This window comes from Semicossyphus pulcher, unplaced genomic scaffold (assembly GCF_022749685.1).
Source record: "Semicossyphus pulcher isolate SPU_LCO1_2020_fin unplaced genomic scaffold, fSemPul1.0.p SCAF_13, whole genome shotgun sequence".
Lineage (NCBI taxonomy): Eukaryota > Metazoa > Chordata > Actinopteri > Labriformes > Labridae > Semicossyphus > Semicossyphus pulcher.
The window spans coordinates 7,504,937-7,530,930 of NW_027211637.1; the positions used below are offsets into that span (position 1 = coordinate 7,504,937).

The following is a 25,994-nucleotide window of genomic DNA, read 5'->3' on the forward strand; positions in this document are numbered from 1 at the left end:
CAGGTCGCTGTTGTTGACACTGTGGTAGCTGTTGCTAGCAGTGCTAACTTTCACATACACAACAATGCAACGAAAGGAAAATAACTAAAACAGACATTCACATTCCCAGAACGTCACTGACTAAATCCCAACTAAGTGTTGTTTGTAAGGTCATAGAAAAGTGTCCAGGCTTTCAGTTTAGCAGGCTGTGCATGATATACAGATATGGCCCTATGTTCCTTTATTATCCAGAAAAGTACCCTGCTTTTATTCTGAAAAATGCTCAACAGTTCAAAGGCGTGTTGTTTCTTCAGACACTGCATGTGTATGTGTCTGTTTTTTGCTCATTATTTTGTCTTCCTATGATTTCCCCAGTGTAAAAAAGCGGTCACTTTCCTGTTCTCTCCAGTTACATTTGTCGACTTGAATGTCCTTCATCTTGAATTCGTCCGTCTCCGTCACAAACCGTCTCTGCACTCTGAAAATGCTTGTTGAATGTGAAAAAGAGTTTCTTACATCCCAGTGCAAGAGAGGAGTCCTTCAGTTGGACATAAAAGGTAGAAAAGTATCTGAGTGCCAGCTGTGGATCCAATTCATGTGATTGTGTCTGTGTTTATGCACATACATGAATAAAATATCGAAGCTGTTTTGCATTTACTCCTGTGTGTTTTGATGTGTGTGTGTGTGTGTGTGTGTGTGTGTGTCACACTGTTTCCGGTAAACACAGGGCTTCCACAGCGTTACTGGGTCCCTGGGCGACTCCGCCGATCACATAGAGCATGCTGTTTGTCTGCAAAAGGGCAGAGGAGCAGCGTGCGGTGGGCATGGGTGCCACGTACTCCCAGCGCCGCTTCACCGGGTTGTAGCTCTCCACCGTGCCCAGCGGCGCCGGTTCATTACCTGCAAAATGAAAAGTAACATGTTTTAAATTCAGCATTACACAGGCCTCTCATTCAGTTTACAAACAACTGGAAACACACACATTTAAAGCTTGTTTTAGTTACTTACTCATTGAGTGGGCTATGGAAGCACATTAGGGCCATAAAGATGTGAATTTTATTAGCAGCTGGATACTCAGGGAATAGTTAGGGAATTTAATTACTATAGAAAACAAAAGGTTGGCATTTAAATACTGCCGTGGCGCAGTTACAGAGTCGGTCGTCCCCCAATCGGATGGTTGGGGGTTCAGACTGCAACAGTCCACATGTCGAAGTGCCCTTGGGCAAGACACTGAACCCCAAATTGCTCCTTAGGGCATAGCCTGTGTATGAATGTGCATAGAGAGGTCGGCATACTAACTTTGCCATCAGTGTCTGAATGTGTGTGTGAAAGGGTGAATGTGACATGTAGTGTAAAAGTGCTTTGAGTGGTCTAAAGACTAGAAAAGCGCTAGATCAGTACGGTCCATTTGTTGAATAAAGCACTGAAATCTTGGTTGGTATTATTTTCTTTGAAAGCCACACTCTTTGCTTCAGCTTGGCATTCTGAATGTTCTATCTTCCATTTAAGTCTCTGACCTTTGACCTTTGAGTTTTTGACTTTACAGAAATTTCAGTCACATATTTAATAAATTAAAGCAGGGCAAGTTTAATGTAGTTTAAGAGTTTTTTTAAATTTAAAATATCAATAACTAACTAACTAACTAATAACAAAAAAATTCAAATGACCTTTTAAAATTTTGCAAGAGGGACATTCAGAACAAATATTAATTAAATTCACATATTAACCAATAAGAATTCAGTACAAACTGCACCTCAGGGAATGAACTTATCAACTAAGCAACACACACATTAAAAGATACCAAATCCATGATAACACCTCCTACAGCAATGTGAAGAAGACTCCTTCTCCCCTCATGAACACACTGAAAGAGCTCTTGTCTGCAGATGAAGGGAGGGCTGTTTATATGTATTTAAAAGTTTATATACACTTTGTATATGGGGAAATAAGATTGTGACATATACTGACACTGCATCTACAGTGCATATTTTTGTGCACATTTTTTTAAAACAAATTTTCTTTTTAATTATTTGTGAAAACAGCGTCAAAGCTCGGAGTCTCTGTGTGGGTGTTTCCATGGCACGGGTTCATTGACGTCTCAGAGCCAGCATCGCTCTGAGAAGCCTTTCAATGCTATTTGACTCTTTCCTCTCTTTTAACAAACCAACTTAGAATTAGTTGTTTGTTTTGCATCTGATTACAACTATTCATGTGGCATTATATTTGGTGAATTTGCGCAAAGAACACTTGAACACAGGACAGTTGTACTTTAATCAGAAAGTGATGCAAACCTCAAAATATCTGCTTATATGAACAACTTTTTCGACAATACCTTTGCTTGACAGAAATCCCTGCTGTGATTATCAACAGAAAGTCTGTGCGAGTGATGAATTTGCATGCCACTAACTCTTATGAGACCCTAACAGTTTTAGCTCTAACTGCTTGCTATTAGTGCTGCTGTAGGTCAATTAGACCGTTTTTGTCATTGGGACTCATTTGCACTGATCAAGGCTAATTCTGTACCAGATGTTGGCGTATTACTTACTTTAAGTATGTACTAATAGCACTTCAGCACCAAGATGCTATTTACGCAGCAGAGTTAGGGGTTCATTTAACCCTTTGCGGTCGCTCTGATAACTTTAGGATTTCCTTTTGTCTTATGTGTGCAGGTTTAACAGCCTTTAAAAGCTGTGACATCCTTTTGTGAAATACAGAAAGGAAGAAAGTCTAGTTAATGTTAGCTGTCTCTCTTTAATGGGTCCAGACGTGGTGATTGCAAATGACCAGATATATGGTAGTGAGATGTTAAAAAATCATTGTATGGACGCTGGTTTAGGCTCCCCATACACAATGCAGCAGGCGCAGGCTCGACTCCCACCCTCGGCACTTTGCTGCATGTCATTCCCCACCCTCTTCTCACAGTATTTCCTTTCTCTCTTCAGCTAAATAAAGACAAAAATGCCACAAAAAAAAGACAAAGCCGGTAAACATAGAGGTGCATTAAACAGCTAATGAGCCAAATACTTCCTTCAGGAGTCCAAAACAGTACTAAAAGTAGAGTGAACACTGGACCTACATTTGTCTGCCAGAAATCTGAAACCAAAGAACCATAATGGTGCTGCATATCTGCTGGATGTGTAACAGCTTGCTAACATGTTCGCTACATCAGTATTAGTGCTGTGTTTCCAAAAGCTCAAAGGTATAATCTTGAAGATGTCTGTTAAGTCACTATCTATCGCCAAATGAGGTAACACAATGGGGATTGAGCCTATGGCCCACTGATGAAAGCCTTTGCATTTGCAGTATTACAGACTGGCTGTCTGTGGCGACTTTTGCAGAAAAAAATCACAAGCGGCGCCCAGTTGGTGACATGTTTTCCATCAGCCAGCAGTGGTTGGTCTGGGAGGGTAGGCGGAGCTAAGCAGATCTGGCCTCTGCAAGTGTTGCGAGTAAACAGTAATCTACTATGGCTGAACAAACAAAGAAAAGATCGATGACTACAGATACAACTTCAGAAATAAGTGAAAATCCAAAGGAAAAGAAACAAACTGGACACTCAGATGAAGGCAAAGGAAAGTGACCGTCAGCCAGGAAAATCTAAAGTTACAACCGGAGCCAACCGTGGATGTCTGGTTAAATTGGGAAGTGTGCTCTCGCAGTTATCGTTTATCGCCAAAGGTGCTGCCAAAGAGAACCAACTAAAAGCTTCCCCAAAGAGTTCAAAGAATCTAGAGGTCTAACAGTGAGTCATCTAACCATAAAACCTTGTTAAACACAGGAAAACAATGTTGCTTCGTGTAAAGTGTGATAGAATCTCCACTTTACAACACTTATCTGTTTTTTTTTGTTTTTTTCATTTTCTAATATTCCCTCATTTAACAAAGCAGACGCTATTACTGCCAACTCCTGGACATCCATCCATCCATTATCAATACCGTTTATGCTGTTCAGGGTCGCGGGGGGCTGGAGCCTATCTCAGCTGTCATTGGGCGAGAGGCAGGGTACACCCTGGACTGATCTGTCAATCACAGGGCTGACACATAGAGACAGACAACCTTTCACGCTCACGTTCACACTTACGGGCAATTTAGAGTATGTGGGAGGAAGCTGGAGTACCTGGAGAGAGCCCATGCATGCATGGGGAGAACATGCAAACTCTGCACAGAAAGACCTACTACATCCGAACCGGGAGCCTTCAAGCTGCGAGGCAACGCTAACCACTACACAACTGTGCAGCCCAACTCCTGAACAAAAAATCAGAACATGTCTGTAAAAATAAATACATAAAAATGCGTAATAATGTGTTTTTCTTTAAAACCCTCTGGATGTGCAGCACAGCTTAATTTAAATGTGTCAATTAGCTGTTGCTGTAGGTTGAAAAGCTATTCTTCCACATAATTTAGGAATGCAAAATAGCAAAACAGAGAACATTAAATGCAAATGTGGCAGCATATTAATTTCAAACATTAGTGGATTGAGAATGTGTTCCAGGAGAGGAACCAAGACGTTTCTGAGGTTTGCTCTCCTCTCCCTGCTTCTCCTTCCCTCCCCCCTCTCTCCATCGTTTTCACCTCAGGTGCAATGCTCACTGTCATTATACATCAGCCGGCACTAAGTTGTTGCCGTTTCCATGGAGACCCACATCACAGCGAGTCCCCAAATAATATGGATTGTGCGGTGTGTGTTTAGTGTGTGTGTCGCTCTAAGGAGGACTATTATCATCATTTTGTTGGAAGAACAAAGTGGCAGCACCGAGACGGCCTTTTCAAAGCTGCTCAGGCCTCAGCTCCTTTATCGTCTTTTACGAAGACACACATAGGAACCAACAACTGTGACCGCACACATTTACGCACACACACACACACTCTGCTGCTCGCGGTGCTCAAAGGCTTCCTGTCGCAGCTTTGATTCACGGCCTACAGACGTCATGTTAATCCACCGGCCGCTCCTCTCCTCCTCGTTCTGCTCCTGCTCTCTTTTTGACCTTCATTCCTCTCCCCTTCACCTCCGTTCTTCTCTGCAGTAATCTCCCTCACCTTTGTTATTCTTACTTACCTTCTTTCATATCCAAACTATTCTGCTTTAATGCTCTTAACCTTCACTGGTCTGTCTTCCTCATCTGTCTGTTCACCTCAACCATTCTTCTCTGTGCACCACTCGACCCTCTCCTCTCAACTCTCCTTTTGGCTCCAGTTTTTCTCGTTTGATGCCTCTTGCCTCAAGCTGTCTTCCTTTCTTCTGCTTCTGTCACCCCTCCAACTCTCAACGTCGGCTGCATTGTTCTTCGTCTCTTCTCTTCTCCTTTCATACAGTTTGCTTTAACATACACAGACACACACAGTACATAAACTTCAGCACATTATGTATGACAGTTTAACCTTTTGGCTTGACTTACATTTGGCCACCAACACAAACACGAAAATCCTCCATGTGATCCAAGAAGTGTCACGGTCAATCGAAGGTGTCATTTAACTGATCCCCATGTCAAGTTATTGGAGCCTGTTCTTGTCCTTTGTTTAAAGTCAGCTGTCACACTGGCATTCTTATCGATGATGCTTTTATGCAACTCTGCAATGAGTGCAGCAGTTTTTAACTCTCATATCTCCTCCTCCTCCCAGTGCAAGCTGTTGAAGTTGAATGGAGTTGAAAGGTGAAAACATCCACACTCACCAAGTAACTGCAAGTGCAACAAAAGCCCCACGAGTTAAAAGCCGTAGAGAGTAATTTCTCAATGAAATCAGAACAAAAAGCGTGTGCAGACGATGAAAAGAAACACTCACCTGAACTCAGTTCATTCAGGTACCTCTGGCAAAGGCTGCAACAAAGCAACAACCCTGGAGGATACTTTTTAAAAGGACACGAAATACCTTTGAGACAGCAACAAGGCCAAAAGTATCACATGGTGCTTTTTACTTTATACATGTTACTTAAAAATAGTAGAATAAAAAACAACATTGAGCACAGCAGAGCCAATCATTGCACTATGTAAAAGGTGTCTTGGTGGTCCGGTGCTGTTTGCATGACTCATTATGCTACCATTCTGGGGAAATGTGGCCCCTTTCTATGCAAATGAATGCCAGTGCTAATAGTGGCTGCAATCTATCCCCCCCTAAGTGTGCAATGTGCAGCTGTTTCATCTCAATAGGTGGCACTAATACTGGGATCAGGAAGTCTAGCCTAAATTAAACCCAAATAATTATTTCTTATTATTATTTTCTTATTATACTAAAATCTTATGAACAACATGGTAAGAAAATGTAAAGAAATAGACCTGTTAGCAGAAATGCTAACCTTTGCCCTTATCTAGGGGGTATTATGCTATTTCACATTTTAAGACACACACAAACACACACACATATATATATAAACATATATATAATGTTACAATGTTGGATGTCCAGACTGAACGTGTGTGAAGTTTCAAATCTGTAGTTAAAAGTATGTTGGAGTAATCCCCAGGCTTCTCAGCTCAGTCTGCAGGCTGCTGTGAACGCCAGGTTTCACGCAGTTTCTTCTACACACTGCACTTTGTGATGTCACAAGCTACAGTATGTCACCACCAACTGAAACAGTAATCCTTTAGAGTATTTGGATTACTTCTTTGTTGTGTGTTTGTTACTTCTGCAAGTCAAGTAACCCGTTATTTAGTGACTTTTTATCCATCATTACTGGAAAAATAATTGCGGTATTTCACTTTTTCTTTTGTCGCCACAAAAAGAAAATGTGTGTTCGAAATGGCTAATCAGTTTAAGCGTGAAACACCGGGTGACTTTCAAGCAAAATGAAACAAGCCTTAATCTCTTTAATTGTAAAACAAGTACTAACCAGTATTAACGAGTATTAACATCCATAATTCAAAATATGATAATTCAATTCAAATATTTTATTTATATTTTTCCTTCCTGAACTCAAAAACTTTCAATCTGGCTCAAACGATGTGTGTGTAACCTCTTTAAGTTGTCCAAATAAATAATCTCCCAGCTGTGTTCTCTGAATACAGTTTTAATTAAAATACAAAATGCACCTCTCAAGGCCTGTCTCATTTTACATCTATTGCAGTCGCTTTTTTTTTTTTTTGCATTTACAGCTACAATGACCCATTCACCCCTTCTGTTCCCATCTCTGAAGCACTCGAGTGTTAATTTTCTATTTTTCCGTTCTCCTCTCTCAGACCTCCTGTTGCTTCTGTTTCAGACAGCGAGACAATAACACAGCACGTTAACTCGGATGGAAGCCACGACAGACCTGCAGTTTGATCTGAGCTGTAAATAGTGTCATAACGTGTCCACTTTTCAGCACTTATCATATTTTCACAGGTAATAAACAGCACTTATCCCTGACCTTTTTGCCCACTTCCTCCAGTTCTTTGTGGCTAATGTTTGTGTGATATACGAAAGATACCTCTTCAGTGGTCAAAGGGCTGCATTATTCACTACAGCAGGTTCAGACAGAGTTGAACATCCATTACCAGCAGATTAAGGACCAGAACACCACTTCCCAAGAAAAAAAGTCCTCCACAAAGTCATGCCGGGGTTCAGACAGGTCAGTCAATGCTCAGTCCATGCTGGCTGCTGCTTTACAGTCAGACGTTGACCTGTGCACATGCACAAACAAGCTGCAGCTCATAGATGCTGTGGGAGCTTTCAGTACAAGGAGGTTACTCAGGAGGTTTTTGTCTCCTAACTCAGCAAAGGAGTTAAACATCAGGATAGCACGGCCTCATAGATGTCATTATACTTTCCCCTGTAAAGAGTAGAAGGCTTCACATTTTCCTTTACAAATTTTATATGACAGTTAGTAATCCAAGCAACAGCGGTAGTGTTAATGGCTGCACACGTGCTGCTGTGCATGAAATCTGTGCAGGGAAAAACCAACTGTGTAACAGCTGACACAACTAAAGGATAGGACTCAATACACAGGTCATATAAGTGATACAAATGGGTTAAAAATGCTTCGCCTAATACAGATCTGTTTGATTCGATTGGAACATCCCTAGTTTATAAAGCTGCACCCATTACAACAGGGTCCTACGTCGCTAGCTAGACTCCATTCGGTCCGCAAAGTCCTTTTTCTACGGTGGCCGACAAGGACATTTGTGCTGCAATGGCACAAACGATTTCCATTACAAGAAATGGGCTGCTAATTTAGAAACGATGTAAATTCAAAAACACATGCAAAAGTCCAAAACCAATGCTATGATGGAAGTGCCCTGCAAATGATAAAAAACGTGCTGCAAAAAGTCAAAACAAATGTATTAACATCAAACGCACTGCAAATACAGAAAAGATGCAAAGTCAAAAACACACAAACCCAGAAAACACATGCAAAAGAAAACGCTGCAAATACAGCCCACACAATTCCAGGCTTTCTACAGGCTCCAGGACTGTATGGGGCGCTTGGTGTAACAGGTTTACTATTAACTGGAGAGACAGGGGGACCAGACAGTGAATTGATCAATTATCAGATTAGTAACAGTAGACGCAGCTGGAGCGGGGTGTCGGCCATGTATCACTGACCGCTGTGCAAAAACAAAACTTTATAACATGAGCAAAGAAATCTCACAACTTTTGTTTAGAAACGGCTCCGATCAACAGATAGTTTTGCTAAAGTTTGTGTAGCTTCTCTTAGCTGTGCAGCTAGTGCAACTTTTCCTCCATTTTCGATCCTTAATTGTGCTGTACTAACTCTCAGATGAACGTCACTTTGGACAAAACCGTCAGCCAAATGAAATTGTAACATTGTACATGGATCAAACTGTTTAAATTCAGGTTTATTAATCTGCCAATAGATTTCATTTTATGGCTTCATGGTTTACACCAGTTTGTGTGTATGTACTGTATCTGTGTGTGTGTAAATTTGCTGATGCATGCAGGAGTACAGAAAAAAAAGTCGATATCTGCATAACAAGCATGTCATCATCAGCACCGCGGCCCTCTGATTGAGTTGTCGCATTGCTCCGTGTTTCGTTACACTTTATTTACTTTAACAAACGCTGCTCAGTCAAGGGGGAAATAGAAAGTTAATGGAAAATTAACTTTGTGTGTGTGTGTGTGTGTGTGTGTGTGTGTGTGTGTGTGTGTAAGGTATTTGTGATAAATATGAACTATGGTGTTTGATTTGTTGTTTGCAACAAGGTCAGCACTCACAACTTTTCTGTATTTACATGGTGAGGCCTTTTATCATCCGCTGTGTCATCAGTGTAAACTCACAGCTAAACACTAACCAGATGGCTCGCATATATCACGTATTTAACAGCTACATTTTATCATTATATATCTACAAAAACATTTTACCAGTTTCTTTCAACAGATGAATGTAAAGTGTGTCCATTATCTCACAAAGGAGGCTGCAACATTGCTAACCACTCACAGGACGACCTGGCTTGTTGTTCTCTCCTCCTTTGACTTTCTCTAGAGTAAAAGGCGAACGCTGTATTTATTTGACAGAAAGGAAAGAAAAAAGAAAGGAGGTACTCACCTAGACCACCAGCTGCGATCACTCTTCCTCCCAGGCATCCTGCCACAAAGTCGGCCCTCTTCTCCCTCATCCTGGATGTCCGGCTGGGTTTGATCCAAATACCTGCAGAATGTAAAAGGACACAAGAAGCTGTCGGTCATCTTTCACCAGGTCTGTAAACCACGGCAGAATACCAAGGTGTCTTCATCCTGAGGCATTTTAAAATGAACACAGCCGCTTAAACCTACTGCGAGTTCTTAGGGGGTTATCAAGCAGACTGAAATTAATACTGATGCCTTATGGGAAAAAAGCAAACGAGCCAACCAGTAATGCCTGTAACTGCTGCCACCAGGTTGGTGTCAGACAAAGCGATTTACAGAATGAAGATCAAAAGTGCCTTTGTTTCCACTTTCTACTGAAAGATTCACCGAGAGAAGCAGGGGAGATGTTTAATCAGAAAAAACACATGCATGTACAGAACAAGAGTTCACATGTCCACACGGGTCGTCAAGGACTAATAACTGGATATGCCTCTCTTCAAACTGTGAACAAAAATTGCCCCTTGATTTATTTTTTCCCCACAAAGATTATTTTTCTTGTTTAAATTTGAAGCTAAAATATGTCTCCAAAAACTGTGACTGATTCACTCCTTCAAGAAACAGTAAAAAAATAAGGAACTAAAGTTTTTGCATTCTTGTCTTGGGTTAAATGAGAAGATCAAAACCAATTATGTTTATAGCTATTAGCTTAGCATAGCCATTTCAGGCAGGGAAAAACTGATAATTCCTTCAACAAAGTATTTATTTTTGGAGCCATATTTGTTAAGCATATTCTCCCAGAAAAAAAAATAAAGTTTAAGATCCTTGCTTTGTCTGTCAAGCGGCTTTAGTTTTTTACACACTCTTGAAACAAGAGTGTTAAAATGTCTTTGGGGCTTTTGCCTTTATTAGATAGGACAGCTGAAGAGAGACAGGAAATGTGCGGAGGGGAGAGTGGGGAATGACATGCACCGATTGGTCACAAACCGAGAGTCGAGCCTGCGATCAGTGCGTGGAGGACTGTAGCCTCTGTACATGGGGCGCCTGCTCTGCCAACTGAGCTAAACCAGCGCCCCTGAAATAAGACAACATTTCAGTTGTGGATAGCAACTTTTGAGAAATCAATAGGAGTAAGCTCGATTTTGGAAGAAATCACCAAAATATGAGAAAGCCACTCCCCCGAAAAACACATGAATGTCACTTGTGGTGCAGGACGATTACACGACAGGGTTGGAGAGAGGAGTGCAACTGTAATTTCTGACCATATAAAACTGTCTTTTCCATTCTTGTGCAATTAGCTTGCTAGCCATAGCTTGCTGAAGACTCTGGTCGTGTGCAATGAAAGCACAGGTAGGTAAACAAGCAGGAAAGTCCTATTGCTGTAAATAACATTGGTTTACTGATTGATAAATGACCTTCCCTAGCCAGCTAGTCACTGATAGGTTGAGGGAGGAGTCAAGGGCCAAAGAATAAAAGAGAGGAAACAGAAAGTAATTACAGAGAGATCTGTATTTGACAGAACAACAAGGTCTGCTTCAGGAGCTCCTTTATTTTCCGCCTTCATCCTCTTTCTCTCAGTCTCTCTCTCTGGCTTGAGACCCACTACCCAACAGCAGATTAAATTCCCATTTTTGGGACAGTGATACGAAGTGACACGTCCCCTTTTCTACTCCTCCACTGCAAAGAATCTCAGGGAGGAAGAAAAGCTGCAAATTGAAGCCATTGGAAGAGAAGAGCAGAAACATTAAACTTGTAGGTTAATCCAAACAGGTGAAGCCATAAACTGTAGAAAAAGGTTAACGACATAGCTCCCTAAAAGTGAAGCCAAAACATCTGTGTCCCCCCCTGCTGACTGGCTGCAGTATAGGTCATAAAGCCGGCCTCCGCCACGTTAACAGATGGGACATGAGTCAAACTATAAAGTCAAAATACACGACAAATAAATTCTTGTCAAACATGCTTTCTGTCATTATTGTTAGTTCTTAGTGTGTTCATTTTTCAGTTTTAATTAGATATTTGATGCTATAAAAAGGGGGTGTAACATCTTGATTGACAGCTCTGTTGACAAATACAGCTCCTGCAGTCGATCCTTTCCGGATTAGCGTGTAGAGGAGGATCGGCAAGAGAGGACCTAACTAAAACAATCACTACAGTCACTGAAGTTTCCATACCTGTGAACGTCTGTGAAGCTGTTCTGCTGATAAATACTCAGACATGAAGGATCTTTGCCCTTTTTTGCCATAAGTTAAATGTGTGTTTTGGTTAGCGGAAGAGACGGGACATCGTTACCGCGGCTCCAGCTGCCGATCTCTACTGTGCAGTCTCTGGCAGCGCCCACCTCTGGGGTATTTTGGCTTCAATTAAGTACAATGAGAGTAGATGAAGATGTGCTGTCCATCTTTATATACAGTCATTGGGTTAATTGGACAGATTTCCAGTCTTAAATTGTAGTTTCTAACTCTTGGAAGACAGGCGTCATGGTAATTCAGACACTATTATAGTATTATGTTGGACCAACATCTCAGTACCTCTTGCAATGAAAATGCTGACCTCCAGTTTCAGGCCTGAGCTGCAGGACTTGCATCAGATTGAGCTTCACCTGGGCAGAGTTTACCCGCTGATCCTCGCTGTAACACTCACATATGGTCATGAGCTCTAGAGAGGGACTGCAAAGCAAATACAACTAGATATACAAGTGCTTCAGGGTGGCTGTCTCACTTTCTGACAGGGTGAAGTTAATCAGTTCCAGAGAAGCTCACAGTCAGGATGCTACTCCCACACGCTAAGAGGAGCCGGTCCGGAACAAACGTCCCCTCTGGATAAATTCAAAAAGCACTTTAAGGAGGTGTTGGAGAAAAACTCTATCTACTCAGCACAACCAAGCAGCATGATAGTCGATGGAGGTATTGATCGGTGGATAGACGGATCGGACAACAAATGATCTGACAGGACAATAAGCTTCACAGCTGCAGGAAGCTAAACGGTCACCAGAGAGCAGTTATCTCACCTGACAGAAAAGTGCAGTTTGAAAGTTTACTTCTGCTGCTGCAGCCAAGTCTCCCAGCACGGAGAAAACACACTGCCAATTAAACCTTTGCTAACTCGGAGCACCACAGAGTCTAGAAGTACCATTAGTACAGCAATTTACTTTTTTAAAATTGCAAAAGTCTTTGAGAAGCTCTGCATGTCTGTTCTCTTTTCTGTTACCAACAATTTCAGAAGTGCTGTTAAAACTTGCCACGCATCGCTACCCAAGGGAATTAAAAGGAGACATTACTTTGCTTGAAAAATTCATATTGTCAGTTCTGTTAGTCAGCAATAACAGAGGATAAAAAAGTAATGTCACAAGAAATGGGGGACGCAAAACGATGTCGTGCTCAGAAACTAGAAACAATTACTAAATGTGATTTCCTACGAGCGAAGGTGCGACTGTAGAGACGAGGAGAGGCATATCTCCAAGACAACAAATGTGATGCAGAGCTGCTGCGGGGAAGTATTAGCAGCTAAATGCTAATCTGTGAGTCAGGGGAAGGTAAGGGAGAGCCACCAGCAGCTCACTGATAGATATGCTGGCTGTAACCCATCAGCCATAGCAGATTGAAAGGCCAGATAACATGCAAATGTGGTTCAGATAAACGGGAAGAGAGGAAAGCACACAGGTGTGAAAGCTTGTAACCAGGAGATAAATAGTAGAATCCGCCATGACAGTTGTTTGTGAGTATGTGTGTGTCCTTATTCATTTTATTATGTCTATGGTAGATCCTGACCGATTTAACGGTCACCCGATTTAATCGGGATAGAGCCAAGGTGAACCCCCTTTTGAAACCAAAAGTTTGGACGATATTTGGACCGCAGAGTGGATCAAATTGTTACTATCCTGGTTGAAAGGACTTCTTTTTGCAACCAGGTGAGCCGCCCCCTGCTGGTACAGGCCCTAGTAATATTACACAGTGACTACTGCAACACCCCACTGGCAGGCCTTCCTGCATGCACATTCAAACATCTGCAGATGATCCAGAAGGCAGCAGCGTGACAAGTCTTCAACCAACCCCAAAACAGCACACGTCACTCCACTGTTCATATCCCTCCACTGGCTCCCAGTCGCCGCTCGCATAAAAACGGCCTACCTGAACACCCTCATCCAGGTCTGCACTCCCTCCCGCCCACTACGCTCTATCAATGAAAGGCGCCTGGTACTTCCATCACAACAGAGCCCTAAGTCGCTAACTAGACTCTTCTCCTCTGTAGTCTCCCGGTGGTGGAATGAGTTACCAAACTCCATTCGGTCCAGAGAGTCCCTTTCACCTTTAAGAAGAAGCTAAAGACCCGTGTAGCAGATGATCCGATGATGAAGAATTAAAATCATTAACTCCTTAACAAAAACGGAATCTTTTTCTTCCTGTTCACATGACCTCTGGGTCAATAATGACAAGTGAAGCCAGCTAATTTATGGCTCTTGTAGGAGGACGACTTTCCTTGATTTCTGGCTAACATCAAAAGACTCACTCGAGCAACAAGATGGAGAACTTCATGATTAAAATGTACATTTACTAATATGTTATGTGTAATAACCAACTGAAGTTACTGGACTGATGCTTAATGTTGACTGTTGATTCTAAATGTACAGAGAGGATGAGTGGCTATCTGCCCACTCTCCCTCTCATCCCCCCTTTGCCTACAGATACTACAGTTCTGTGACTCTCTGAATTTCAGTTGTTCAAGATACAGACAATCCCTAAACCTATAGGCCGAAACCTTAATTAATACGTGTTCTATTACCTCAATTATTTTACATTATTGTGTTAGACTTATATTTCTGTAACATGTTTCCTAAAGTCTCTGATAGGAATGCATGTGCACCTCCTCATGGGCTTTGCACTCAAAGTCATAAAGATGACAAAAGTGATGCTTCCCAGGGATATCCCAGGTCCCCAGACACCTCAGGAAATGACCTTTCAGAAGATAAAGGGGTTAAATAGCAACAACCCTTATACCTCGCTAGTCACGCCTGGGTGGGAGCCATGGACCCCCTAACAAGGGATTAACAAATAAACACTTTCTTATGGACTGTACAACCCTCAGACAAAACAAAGGGAATCAACAAGAACTGGTTGATAAGGACACTAATTGACGATGGTTGCCTTTCCTGTGTTTTGTATATTGTGTGAATTTATCTGCCTGCAAGATCTCTCTGAGCACCTCTGCACGCCACAGGACACAGACACATTCCTGTGGAAGAGGGAGCATTGATAAGACTATTAAAGTTATTTCACTCACTTGGTGTACAAAAGGGTATACAGATGCATACATATAAAATGGATGTGTACAGGTATACATATTTGTCATAACAACTAAGGTCGTCAACTATGTGGTTGTTGAAATCGTTTAATACTTTCATTTCAATGGATCGAGTTTTAGTCGATGAGCCATATTAAGTATTTGGTCCTATGTCAAAGGAGAGAGAGCAAAACTTTAAAGTATGGAAGAATTAAAAAGGTGAAGCGAATTAATATTAAGTTTGTTAAAGAAGTTTAACTGAAAGAATCAACAGATGGTTTATGATGGGGAGTGGTCAGCAGCTCCCGCCAATGCAAAACACCCCTATCACAAAGGATAATACCCAAGGAGAAGGGATAAGACTAGTCTTCTGCTGTAGCTCTTCTGCTGAGACCCCAGGACTGAGGTACTGATGTGATTCTCCCTCTCTCTGGCCTAATGGCCGAAGGCCGGAGAGAGGGGGGGTAAAGCCTGCCGTCTGGCCGCCCAAGGCCTGCTGCAGAGTTCTAGCCACACCGAGCATGTTGGAAGGGACATCCAACCAACCTGTGAAGAAAACTTCTGATTTCGGAAACAATTAGAACTTTGATTCCTGCCAGCCTGGATCCCTTATTGCTGCTTGTGCTCTTCGCCTCTGGTTCTCACCTTGATGCTGCCCTGCAGAATGCTGGGCCAGAAAACGCCGCCTGCTGCGACTCCTGAATCCTAAGTTGCACTGAACTTGCCTGAGAGCCAAGTCTTGCGACTATTGAGTAAAAGGTTTAGAATGAAGATGACGTTGGAGACAAAGACTTTGAACGGAAGAGACTCTGAATATGGCAAAGCTGCCATTATGACCCACCTCAGCCAAAGGACATGAAGAGATGCTCCAGCTGCTGCTGAGAGAGATGGAGAGACACAGACTCAAAGCCTGCAGTCTGCAACGTGGGACCCAAAATGCTGAGGCCGCCAGGAAGAACTTCTGCTGCTGCCACTCTGCCCATCGTCAGGTGAACAATACTATTTCAAGTGTTAAGAGTTGATGTCAGACAACTGATGCTAAATTACCAATTGAGAAATTAATCAAGAGATTTAATAAGCATTAGACCTAAACTAGGATCCTTAATCAAAATTACAGTTAAACCTAATATTAAAGTGCTTCACAGTCTTCCATGATGCTCCTCAAACTCTCCACTGCAGAATGGTGTTTTATACATTCAATCAATTGATAAACCTCCAAAGATACGGTCACTGATTTGACTTGACTTAATGTCAATCCTATTGAGAGATTGTTCATTGTGCAACCTATTCATTGTGCTCACTCATTTATTCCTCATTCATTCATGTATTTTCTATTTAGTAGTTTAGTCATGTAGTCAGTAGTTTAATAAATATCTCATTTATAAAGACCTTGATTCTGTGATTTGTGTGTGTATGAAATGGTAAAGTCACTGTACACCATGGCCAAGAACCTCGTAGCAACCCTGAGATCACAAGCCTAAATTGATTAATAACTAATTATAAGTTTTCCCTGTTTTGTCAAAATTGGGTGGCGTCCAACATTGAATTTAAGGTACACCTAAATTCTGTTATTTAGTAATGAACTAATCGTTTCTAGGAGCCGAAGATGAGTGCCCTCACTCTCGTTCAGCTTTTACACCGATGTCTGTAATAACGATGCAAAACTTTGAGTTATGGATTATTGTTACATAATTTGATATGAATTAGTTATTTATTATTAGTCCTTTGAGCCGCTACACCCGGCTCTTTATGAACACCTCTTACCTTAATGATACTGATGCTATTGATGATGACAACATTGAGGATGTTGTTGATGTCGATTAGAATATTCATGATGATGATGATGTTGTCGATGATGATGATTTAAGAATAAATCTGCTGCTTTACACCCTGTGCGTTGCCTCTGTGCACTGCCTGTTGGCACCTGTGTCAGATTGCACAGCTGTTTGTTGGCACTTTGTTCCCTCCTGTCTTGATCGTTGCTTGTGCTGTACTCACTCTCAGGTGTACGTCACTTTGGACAAAAGCATCTGCTAAATAAAAATGTAACATTGGAACATTGGAAGGAATACAGGTTCAGGGCACTTGGGCATTGGCTTCCCCTAGAAACAGGAGCACTTCTTATGAGTCTACAGAATTTTCATTCAGACATAAGTCAGGCTATGAAGGTTTTTTTGTACTTTTTTTTTATATATATATATATATATATATATATATATATATATATATCGATAGATATATATATTTTGATCTTTATTTTTTACCCTCTGTGTGCCGATTCTTTCCTATTGTATTGTACTGTATAAGCTGCTGGAGACTGAATTTCCCAGAGGGAGTCATCCCAAAGGGATCAATAAAGTTGAGTCTAAGTCTAAGTCTAAGTCTAAGTCTAATTATAGATGCCTACAGAGTTGACTGTCACTATGGACACAGTTCCATCTACAGAGTCTAAATGTGGGTTCACACCGAATGCGAAGCGAATATTCGCCTCACGTTACTCACTTTTAAATTACAGGCGAATATTCGCCCTTCGCTCCCGGAATGGAGAAGAGGAAGCGGGGCTTTTCTCCATAGTTACCAACAGCGTCAGGAGAATCTCGATGTTAATAGGCTTTCGCTACACCACGTGACGCAAATTTGCTGACAAAGTTAAATTTTTTCAACGCATGCAAATTCGCATCGCGGTCTTTCGATCGCGAATTTGTGTCTACTCACGTCATTGCGTTGACTTTGTATGGAATCTCGCCGCAGATTCGCGTCTATTTGCGTTCGGTGTGAATGCACAGTAATAGGCTGCCTTTAAACATGTAAATCAATGGAATAATTTAAAAATCAATATTGCATATCAAATTATATATTTCTTCAGTAAGTAGCCGTTTAATAATTAGGACCGTTGTACATTATTCCTCAGATGCTTAGATGCCTTTTAAAGATACAAAAAATGTGCCCCCGCCACATCACCTTTATCAAATAAGAGTGCGTGCATGTGTGTGTTCTCACGCAGCATCCTGTCATATGTATTCTCACACACAGCCTCTCACAAAGCCTGACAAGCAGAAAGCTACCTAGAGACAGAGTGAACCGCTCTCCATACAAAAAGGGAAGCTCCATGCAGCATTTCTCACTGCTGCTCTGATCTCTTGGAGGACAAACGAGCCACTCGGAGGAGGGAGCGCTGCCATCTATCAGCACAAATTATTAATTCTGTTGCCCTAGCCAACGACAAACTTTGGAGGAAAAGGAACGAGGAAGCAATAAATTTAGTTTGGCCGACATTCCTCTTGCTCCTGTTCGAACAACTGACTGCCAAGGCTGCACACACGCAGACAGACGTGCGTACACACACTGTCTGTGGTGAGTTGACTGACGTGCGGGGCAGATATGTGTCGGCTGGACTCAGCTGGAAGAGAGGAGGATGTGTTATTTAAAGCTCAGAATCAATCCTCTTCCTTCTCCTGTTTCGCCCTCCCATACAGCAGCCCTTCACTCTGTACCCATCACTGAGCTCAATCAGACAACCACACACACTTAGAGAAGCATATGAGACGGAAGCAGAAGCACACACACACACACACATATTTAGACTCGAGTGTTCAAATAGATGCGCACACACGCGCAAAGATACAGACGAGCCCAGTCTAATATGCATTTATACAAATGTGGACACGAACGCACAATTTCACCTGTGCATACAAAAACTCTCATACTTTCGTTACACGACACACACAATTGCACAAACACACACACACACACAATGAATCAGCCCAACGGAGGGATACAGATAAACCCCACTTTGCTTCATTACCAAATGTCATCAGGAGGGAGAAATTGGAAGATATTGGCGAGGAAATGAGGTGGTAATGACAGCAGGCCCTCTCTGAGATCACAGTCTGAGATCTGCCAGAAATACACTGAGTATGTCTGGCAGAAATCAAACAGATACACTGCATGTGATCAAATCCAAGCCGCTCCAGTCAGCAGAAGATTCCTTTATCAAATGTGACAAATGTTAACCACATGTGTTTCACCCTCAGCTGCCCACAGCGTGTCTGATCATGTGTTTGCAGCTGGAGTTTAAAAGAAATGTTTGATTTCAAGGTTAACTGAACTGCACAATATTGCTGTTCTCTGCTCAGCTTAGTTACTGCACTGTGGCTTTGGATTGGTCTCTGGGCAGCTTTTATCGCGCTCATGATTGCACACAGATGGTATTCAGATCCGATAAGTGAAAGTTGCAAAAACCTGTTCGCAGTAAAATTTCTATATTCACATTTTTATAAAAAAGAACATAAAGAAGCAAAATGTACCCAAAGTACAGAATGTAAAAGTTCACAATCATCCAAGCAAGTGCAACATTACAAACAGTACACTACTGCTTATTATATCATTGCATGTTTTAACCTTTTAGCCTTTTACGCCTGGATCCCACAGGATCCGTGTCTGGCGACCTCGACCTCAGAAAGCGCGTTTGATCCACAGCGCAGCGGAGTGCTGGCCCAAGCAGCTGGATGCGTGAGATCAGAAGATCGCGGGAGAACTACATTATCATGTGAGAATTGCAGTTACAATTACAGTTCAGTTTGCACCTCAGAGGTTGATTATCTGCTCATTTGGAGATCATTCTGTGATTTTTGTGCTTCTACCATGGCTAGGTACACTACTTAAATGAAAGTGTTCTTTTTTCAAGATTTCAGTGTGTTGTCATGAAAACAAGAAAAAAAACGGGAGTCTGTACCGGTCTGTACATGGTGTTTTATTTTGAAATGACCGGATGCTCTATGCTGTTTTCGTGTGTGACTTCCTGTTTGGAACGATTTGATCTGTTCAGCTTGACACGTGCTTGAAGCAGCCTCCGTCAAAAATAGACCCGGTGCGTATCTTTAGCCGAGCAGAGCGGAGACACGCTTCTGGGACGGGCTGGAGACGGACCGTGCCGTCTGCTGCGGAATCATGGGCTTGACTTGAATGGGCGCGATCGACTCCGGAGGTTGCGGCGCACTCGGAACGCGCCGGAGACGGATCCTGTGGAATTTGAGGGTTATTATCATTGTAAGTTGTAATGTAGTAAACTGTTGGTGAGTTTAATCTATAACACTGCAACACATTTTCTCCCCCAAGTGCAGGATGAGTAATCAACAGTTTTTATGGTTTACAGGAAATGACAGGAAACTCATAAGTTTGTTCACGTCCAGCCAGATGCTGGTTCAAAGGTGTAAATCAGGTGAAAGGACTTAAGGCTTTGGACTTGGGTCTAGCTCCATGGATGGGCCACAAGTCATCGGTCAGAGCCTGGGCTGAAGGCGGAACCGGACCCAGGAAGCGGGGCATCATCATTATTTGCAACAGAGGCTGAGCACTCACGGTCGGGTGCCATCATTGCCGCAACAGGAGGAGCTCAGAGCGAATTGTTTGGCTTGGGCAGTACCGGAGGGAAACCCTAGGATGAGCTCATCCTTATCCTTAAGCTCCCGTTTGAGTCATCTGATGTCGTCTTGCAAGCGTGAGTATGCAGTCTGGCAGTGTCCACATGATGTGCCCATGATGATGATGTTAGTTTTTTCAGGCCAAATCCCTGGGAATCGCTCTTGGTTAGCAGTGACTCAGAGGAGGCTGGCAAATTTGTTTCATACAGCAAAGCCAATGTAGGAAAACGTTCAGCGCTAAGGTGCCTTAAACCAAAACAGCTTTTAAGTGGTGTTTAAAAGGTAAAAAGTAGTAGTGATTAAAGGTGTTATTACGGAAGTGAACAGCCAACCACCAATTTTTGCGGTTGAAATGAGTACGGTGGCCAGTGAGGGCAAAAACTGATATGAAGGAGAGTCTCCTCAAAGTTGTTAATTGGGTTGGGTTAATTTATATTCAAATCACGCACCAAATGGTATGAAATTGAAGATCACTTTATTTCAATTTCGTTATAATGTAATAGTGTTTAAATATAAATAAAAACACAGCAAAACAAGGGGCGCAGGTTTAGCTCAGTTACATCCCATCTGCAGAGGAAGAGTCCTCGACGCATCGGCCGAGGGATCGACTCCAACACATGGCCCTTTGATGCATGTCTCCCTCACTCTCTCTTCCCCACTGACTTGCTGTCACTACAAATACTAAAATACTAAATACTAAATGGACAAGAAAGCTGAAAGAACACCTTTAGTTTAAAGATACTGCAGCTTCTCCATTTTAAGTTTGGCCGAAGGCAGAGTGCAGTATTTACATCTTTGAGGATTCATCCATCTTGGTGGTGCCCCAATTATCCCAAAAATAGAACATGCGTCATTTAAACAACGCTGACATGAAATAAGAATTATAATAGAATGCATTAGGGGTAGTTTGTCCCTGTAATAAAATTTCTCTCTTGGATCTCTTAAATTCCATTAATGGAAAAGTACAATCCAGGTTATATTGAAATATGATTCATGTTATGAGGGGGAAAAAAATCACATTATCTTATCTAGAGCACACCATCTATTAGAGTAAATATATTCCACACCAGTATCCAGCACTCAGAAACACCTAATCTCAGCTTGTGAATCATCACTGAAACCGTTGCGATATGAGGTGTTAAAAATGAGGCTGATCACTGTCAGATACGTAATGTTGTCTGTGTTACATCAAGGTCTACATTGTGTATCGATACCGCGTTGTTCCCATATGTGCATCGGCTGTCTGGGTGACCCCACTCTGACCTGTGCAGGCAGGTAGGATGAGATTTCATCATGTGATGGAAAAAGACACAGACTGCTTCTGTGCTAGCAGTCATTCAGGCAGCATCAAACACACTGAAGTTGTTAAACGCCCACATGCATACAAGCTGCTGTTGGAATAATGTTCTGTAACAGGCTGTCAGACAAGCAAAGAAGCAGTCGAACAGAGGAAGACATGTCAGTTAGATAGCTGCAAGTTAGAAAGTTGAATGTTGAAAGTCAAATCACTAAACTCTAAAAGCATGGCTTCATTTTAATTAGAAAACACTTAAAGTGAAATAAAATCAATCCGTGTATCCAGACTGAAATCTCAATAATCATCAGATCGATTGTCAAGAAATTTTGTTCACACATTTAAGTCCTACTCAGGATGAATTGTAAGGACCGTGGTGATACCCCGACATTACATCTAGCGCAATCATAAGGTAACAATTAGAACTTCCCAAACATCTAGTTAGTGATCATATTCATACCAAAAACTTAAACCTCAGCTGTGCTTTGTTTTTAGTGTTAATTAGCAACTGTCTGCATAACAGCATGCTTAACTTTCATTGTGAATATGTTAGCATGCATGTTAGGACTGTTAGCATGTTACCATGTTGACATGGACTGTGCTTACTGGAGCCTGAAAGAGCTGCTGGTGCGGCTGCTCCAGGTCCGCCACTTTGTTCTCCAGGTAGGCTATCCACTTGTCCTCCGCGTTCTGAATCCGCAGCGCTTTCACCTCCAGAAGGTCCAGAATACCTTTCTGCTGCAGTCTGACAGCGGAAATTTCCTCTGTTAAGAAGTCGATCGACTTTTTAATGTCTTCGACCACCTCAGCAGCGGGGATCTTCTTTGGACCCATGTAGCCCGGTGTCGTTAGCTGTTGTCCAGGGAATCAGCTGTTAGCCAAACAGCTGTTAGCCCAGCCGGCTTGGCAGCTAGTTCACTAGTCAGCATCTAGCTCTGCTTCTTCCTTTAATCCATTATCCAGATCAGCGCTGAAAACCAGGCAGGGGTCGTACCGAGGGTTTCAGCGGTCAGTTCAATGTCCTTGATCCGAAATCAGTGGTCGTGAAGTCCAGAAAAATAGTCAAAAGCCAAGTACCAACAAAGAAATGCAAAGAACTGACTGGCAAGAACGTTTCACAAAGCAGTTGGAATGTCCGTGAATGTAGTTTTGCTTCCCATTTAAAAAAAAAAATTAAAATAAAAACCTTTCATGATTTCATGAAACTACATGATTTCAAACTATTGTAAGTACCATAATTCTAATTACCATATATATATATATATATATATATATATATATTTCTTTCCCTTGAAATACATCTGAAAGAGGCCCTGTGATTTACTGATGACCAGTCCAGGCTGTACCCCGCCTCTCGCCCAATAACAGCTGGGATAGGCTCCAGCCCACCATGACCCTGAACAGCATAAGCGGTATGGAAAATGGATGGATGGATGGACCTCTGAAAATGTGGGGTCGTCTTATATACCTTTAAAAGCAGGGTCTAGACTTTTAAAGGCCAATATACGTTCACAACAGTAGTCGGCGCTACTTATCTGTAAAGCAAGTGTACCCCTCATGACACAGCAGCTGTCACTCCAACTACAGTGCAATGGGGTATGAGAGATGGAGAGACACAGTGATGCCTGGAACAAATGGCTTATAAGTAGGCAAAGTTAACTGTGGCGGAGTGATGATGTGAATTTTAGCAACAGAGTCATTAAACAACTGTCCATAAGCCTTAAGAAGAATTACTGTGTCACACTGTGTCATTTCCGATCATGGGCCACCCAGTGCCGCATAGCCCCGCGCACTCGGAGGGCTTGGCTAAGCCTACTGAGGGGCTGATCTCCAGGCCTGCCCTCCCCAGAAACACAGCAACGGGCCACAGTACCGTAGCGTCTTCAAAATGCTAACGGTCAGATGGTAACAGGGAATGAAGGTCTGCCTGGTTTATGTTTATTGAAATTTTAAAAGGCCTTTTTTTAATTTAAATGTCACAAATGGAGTCAAATCATGCAGATATAGCAAAATGAACATTTAACCCATTTTGCAGTGATGGACGTTCATAATAAAAAAGAAACTGTGCTCAAAGTTGCAAAAAAACTTTTTCGATGTTACAAACAGAGAAACGTAAATTAAAAGCATTTGTCTTCTGCCACGCTCCTTCTCTCTGCAGTCCTATGTTGAATCAAATGCAACACGCTGCTATAAAAATCCTTCTAAACTCACTGTGTACCTTTGCTTTCCTCACGTCAGCACGTTTTCAGCTGGATCTGCAGCTGCAACAGGGAACCTTTAGACTCTCTTTCCTGCGTTATTTTATTCCGCTCTCTGATTGTGAGTATTTATCCCACTCTCCTCAACTGGATTTGCATCCCAGACAGACGGATAATCACATCCACTCAAAGAGTGGCACACACACACCCACACACAACAACAAACACTCACAAATACACAGCTTGGGGCAGTTACTGCAATGCAGGCTTGATTAATAGCACTCTACCATCGATTACAAGGATCGATGCACTAATCCGCATGTCTTATGAGGATTAAGGGGATGTGGAAAGCAATCGTGGAAAAAAAAAACAAGCCACTACAGGACTTAGGAAACTTCCTGTGAGTGCAGAGATAAGAGCACGCATTCAAAGGTGAGTCCCTCAACACTGTGGGCAGGAAGTGTCTGAGCTGAGAGAGGATCTGGTGAAGCGGGAAAGGTAATACCCAGCTCATTTTGGAGATGATCCTGGACAAACCGATTACTGCAGCTCAGTCGTATCCACGCGGGCTTCAGGGGGCACTCAGGACCGATATGCACCGATAAGCAGCAGGTTTCTACCAGGTCTGCTAATGAGTTTCTCTGGCCTCGTAGTAACTCATTAATATTCATGCTTAGTGGGAGACCTACAGGTAGATGTGGGCTTTAATCAGTTCAACTGTCATGACCGTATCATACACCCTGGTATTTCCTGGACTGGTTCCAGATCTGCTAACGTTCCCAGGATTGATATTTCCTCTGCGCTCTGATTCTGATAAATTCCCTTTTGCTCCGGTGGTTGGGGTGTGTGAGAGAAGCGTACTGGGAATGACCTTCCAGAGTGCAAACAAGAACAAATCAATCAATCAGTCAGCTCCTGCGCAGAATAGAAAAACCCGCCCACTGATAGCAGTGCCCAAATGGATACAGTCATCAACCACACCCAGAGCACTCATCTAGAAACACTGAACGTCAGTACAAATGAAAAATCTTGGCTCTACAAAGGCTTTATTCTACCAGGTAGAAAGACGTGGCTATGTAACAGGGAGCGACTGCTAATTCTGGTGTCTCGTTAAGTTCTACTTCAGAAGACACAAATGAAAACTCTAAATGACAATGTGTGTGACACGTCCAGAAACTTCTCAATGTGGTGGTCCAGATTGTTGCATTTATTCAAAGAGGTGCATATCTGAAATATTAGCATAAATACAGACTGTGTGAAGACAATTCTTAGTATCAAATTCAGCAGCACACGTCAGCTTCAGTCATCCACTTTCACTGCTTAACCAGAGTGTTCAGAAATCTTCATTGTTCCCATGGGGACACTGTGTCATTGCAACCGTATAGAAAATGAAGCATTAGGGCCTGTGTCGACAAACAGTGTATTTTCAGGGCAGCACCCACAACCTCAATTTAAGAGCGCTTCTGTCAGAGAGGACCCAGGTGCAGCCTTGGATGAATAAAACAAAAGACAAAAAAGCAACAAACAAAAGGCTTACTGTGAGAGTCCAGGCAACAGAAATAATCCAAAGGAAAAAGGTTCAACCAAAAATCCAACAGAAACAGGGGAAACACACGGGGAGCCACGAGGAAAATCCAACAGAGTTCAGAAAAAATCACAAAGGTTTCACAAGGACAGACGACAACGAACCAGCAAAGAAAAAGGGGAAGACAAAGACTACTCAGAGGGTAAACAGGGACCAGTGAAACATCTCAAAGCAGGTGAAAATAAGCAGGGCATGGCACGCAATCTAAAAGGCGGGACAAAAGAAACAAAGACAGGAAGTGGATCAACACAAGAGACAAAATGCAAAGTAAAACAGGAAATGAATATCAGAATATGAATATAAAGAAATTCAAAACTAAACAAGAACAGCAGAACGTGTTTTAGCAGCTGGGGGCGGCTTTTTTGTCGTCGTTTTCAATGAGAGGGACGCTTTTTGCGCGCTGCTATGCGTTGCAGAGCGACTTAAGTTGAAAAAACTTCAACTTGAAGCAGAAAAGCGCGTCATTGGCATTTTTTCTCATTGTCCAATCAGATGAATGTAGCCTTCTGTCAGTTTACAATGTAACGGTTAGGTTAATGACAGCTAATGATTCAGTGCTTGCCTTAACAACAGGAGAAAAAAAAGTCGCAGCAAGCTGCTCCTTTTTCAAATATGGGCTTGAACAAAAAAGGCAGTGTTTTACAGCCTGCAAAACGCATTCTGTCTGATCGTGCCCTAAGCCTGTTTTAAAAGCCCTGTATGCTTTTTACAAAGAAAACTATGGAATGGAAAAGAATCGTGTCC

At 42.2% G+C, this 25,994-nt stretch overlaps 1 protein-coding gene across 1 annotated transcript in view; it reads right to left on the reverse strand.

The window, feature by feature from the left end:
• Positions 1–682: 682 nt before the first annotated feature.
• The window catches only part of klhdc8b (kelch domain containing 8B), a 164,091-nt gene continuing 138,779 nt past the window's right edge, over positions 683–25,994 (reverse strand). Inside the window, exons 4-5 of the mRNA XM_069660785.1 lie at positions 9,457–9,558; positions 683–879 (exon numbers count right to left, since the gene is read on the reverse strand). Of these exons, the coding sequence (XP_069516886.1) occupies positions 683–879; positions 9,457–9,558 (299 nt within the window). The remainder of the gene's footprint in view (positions 880–9,456; positions 9,559–25,994) is intronic.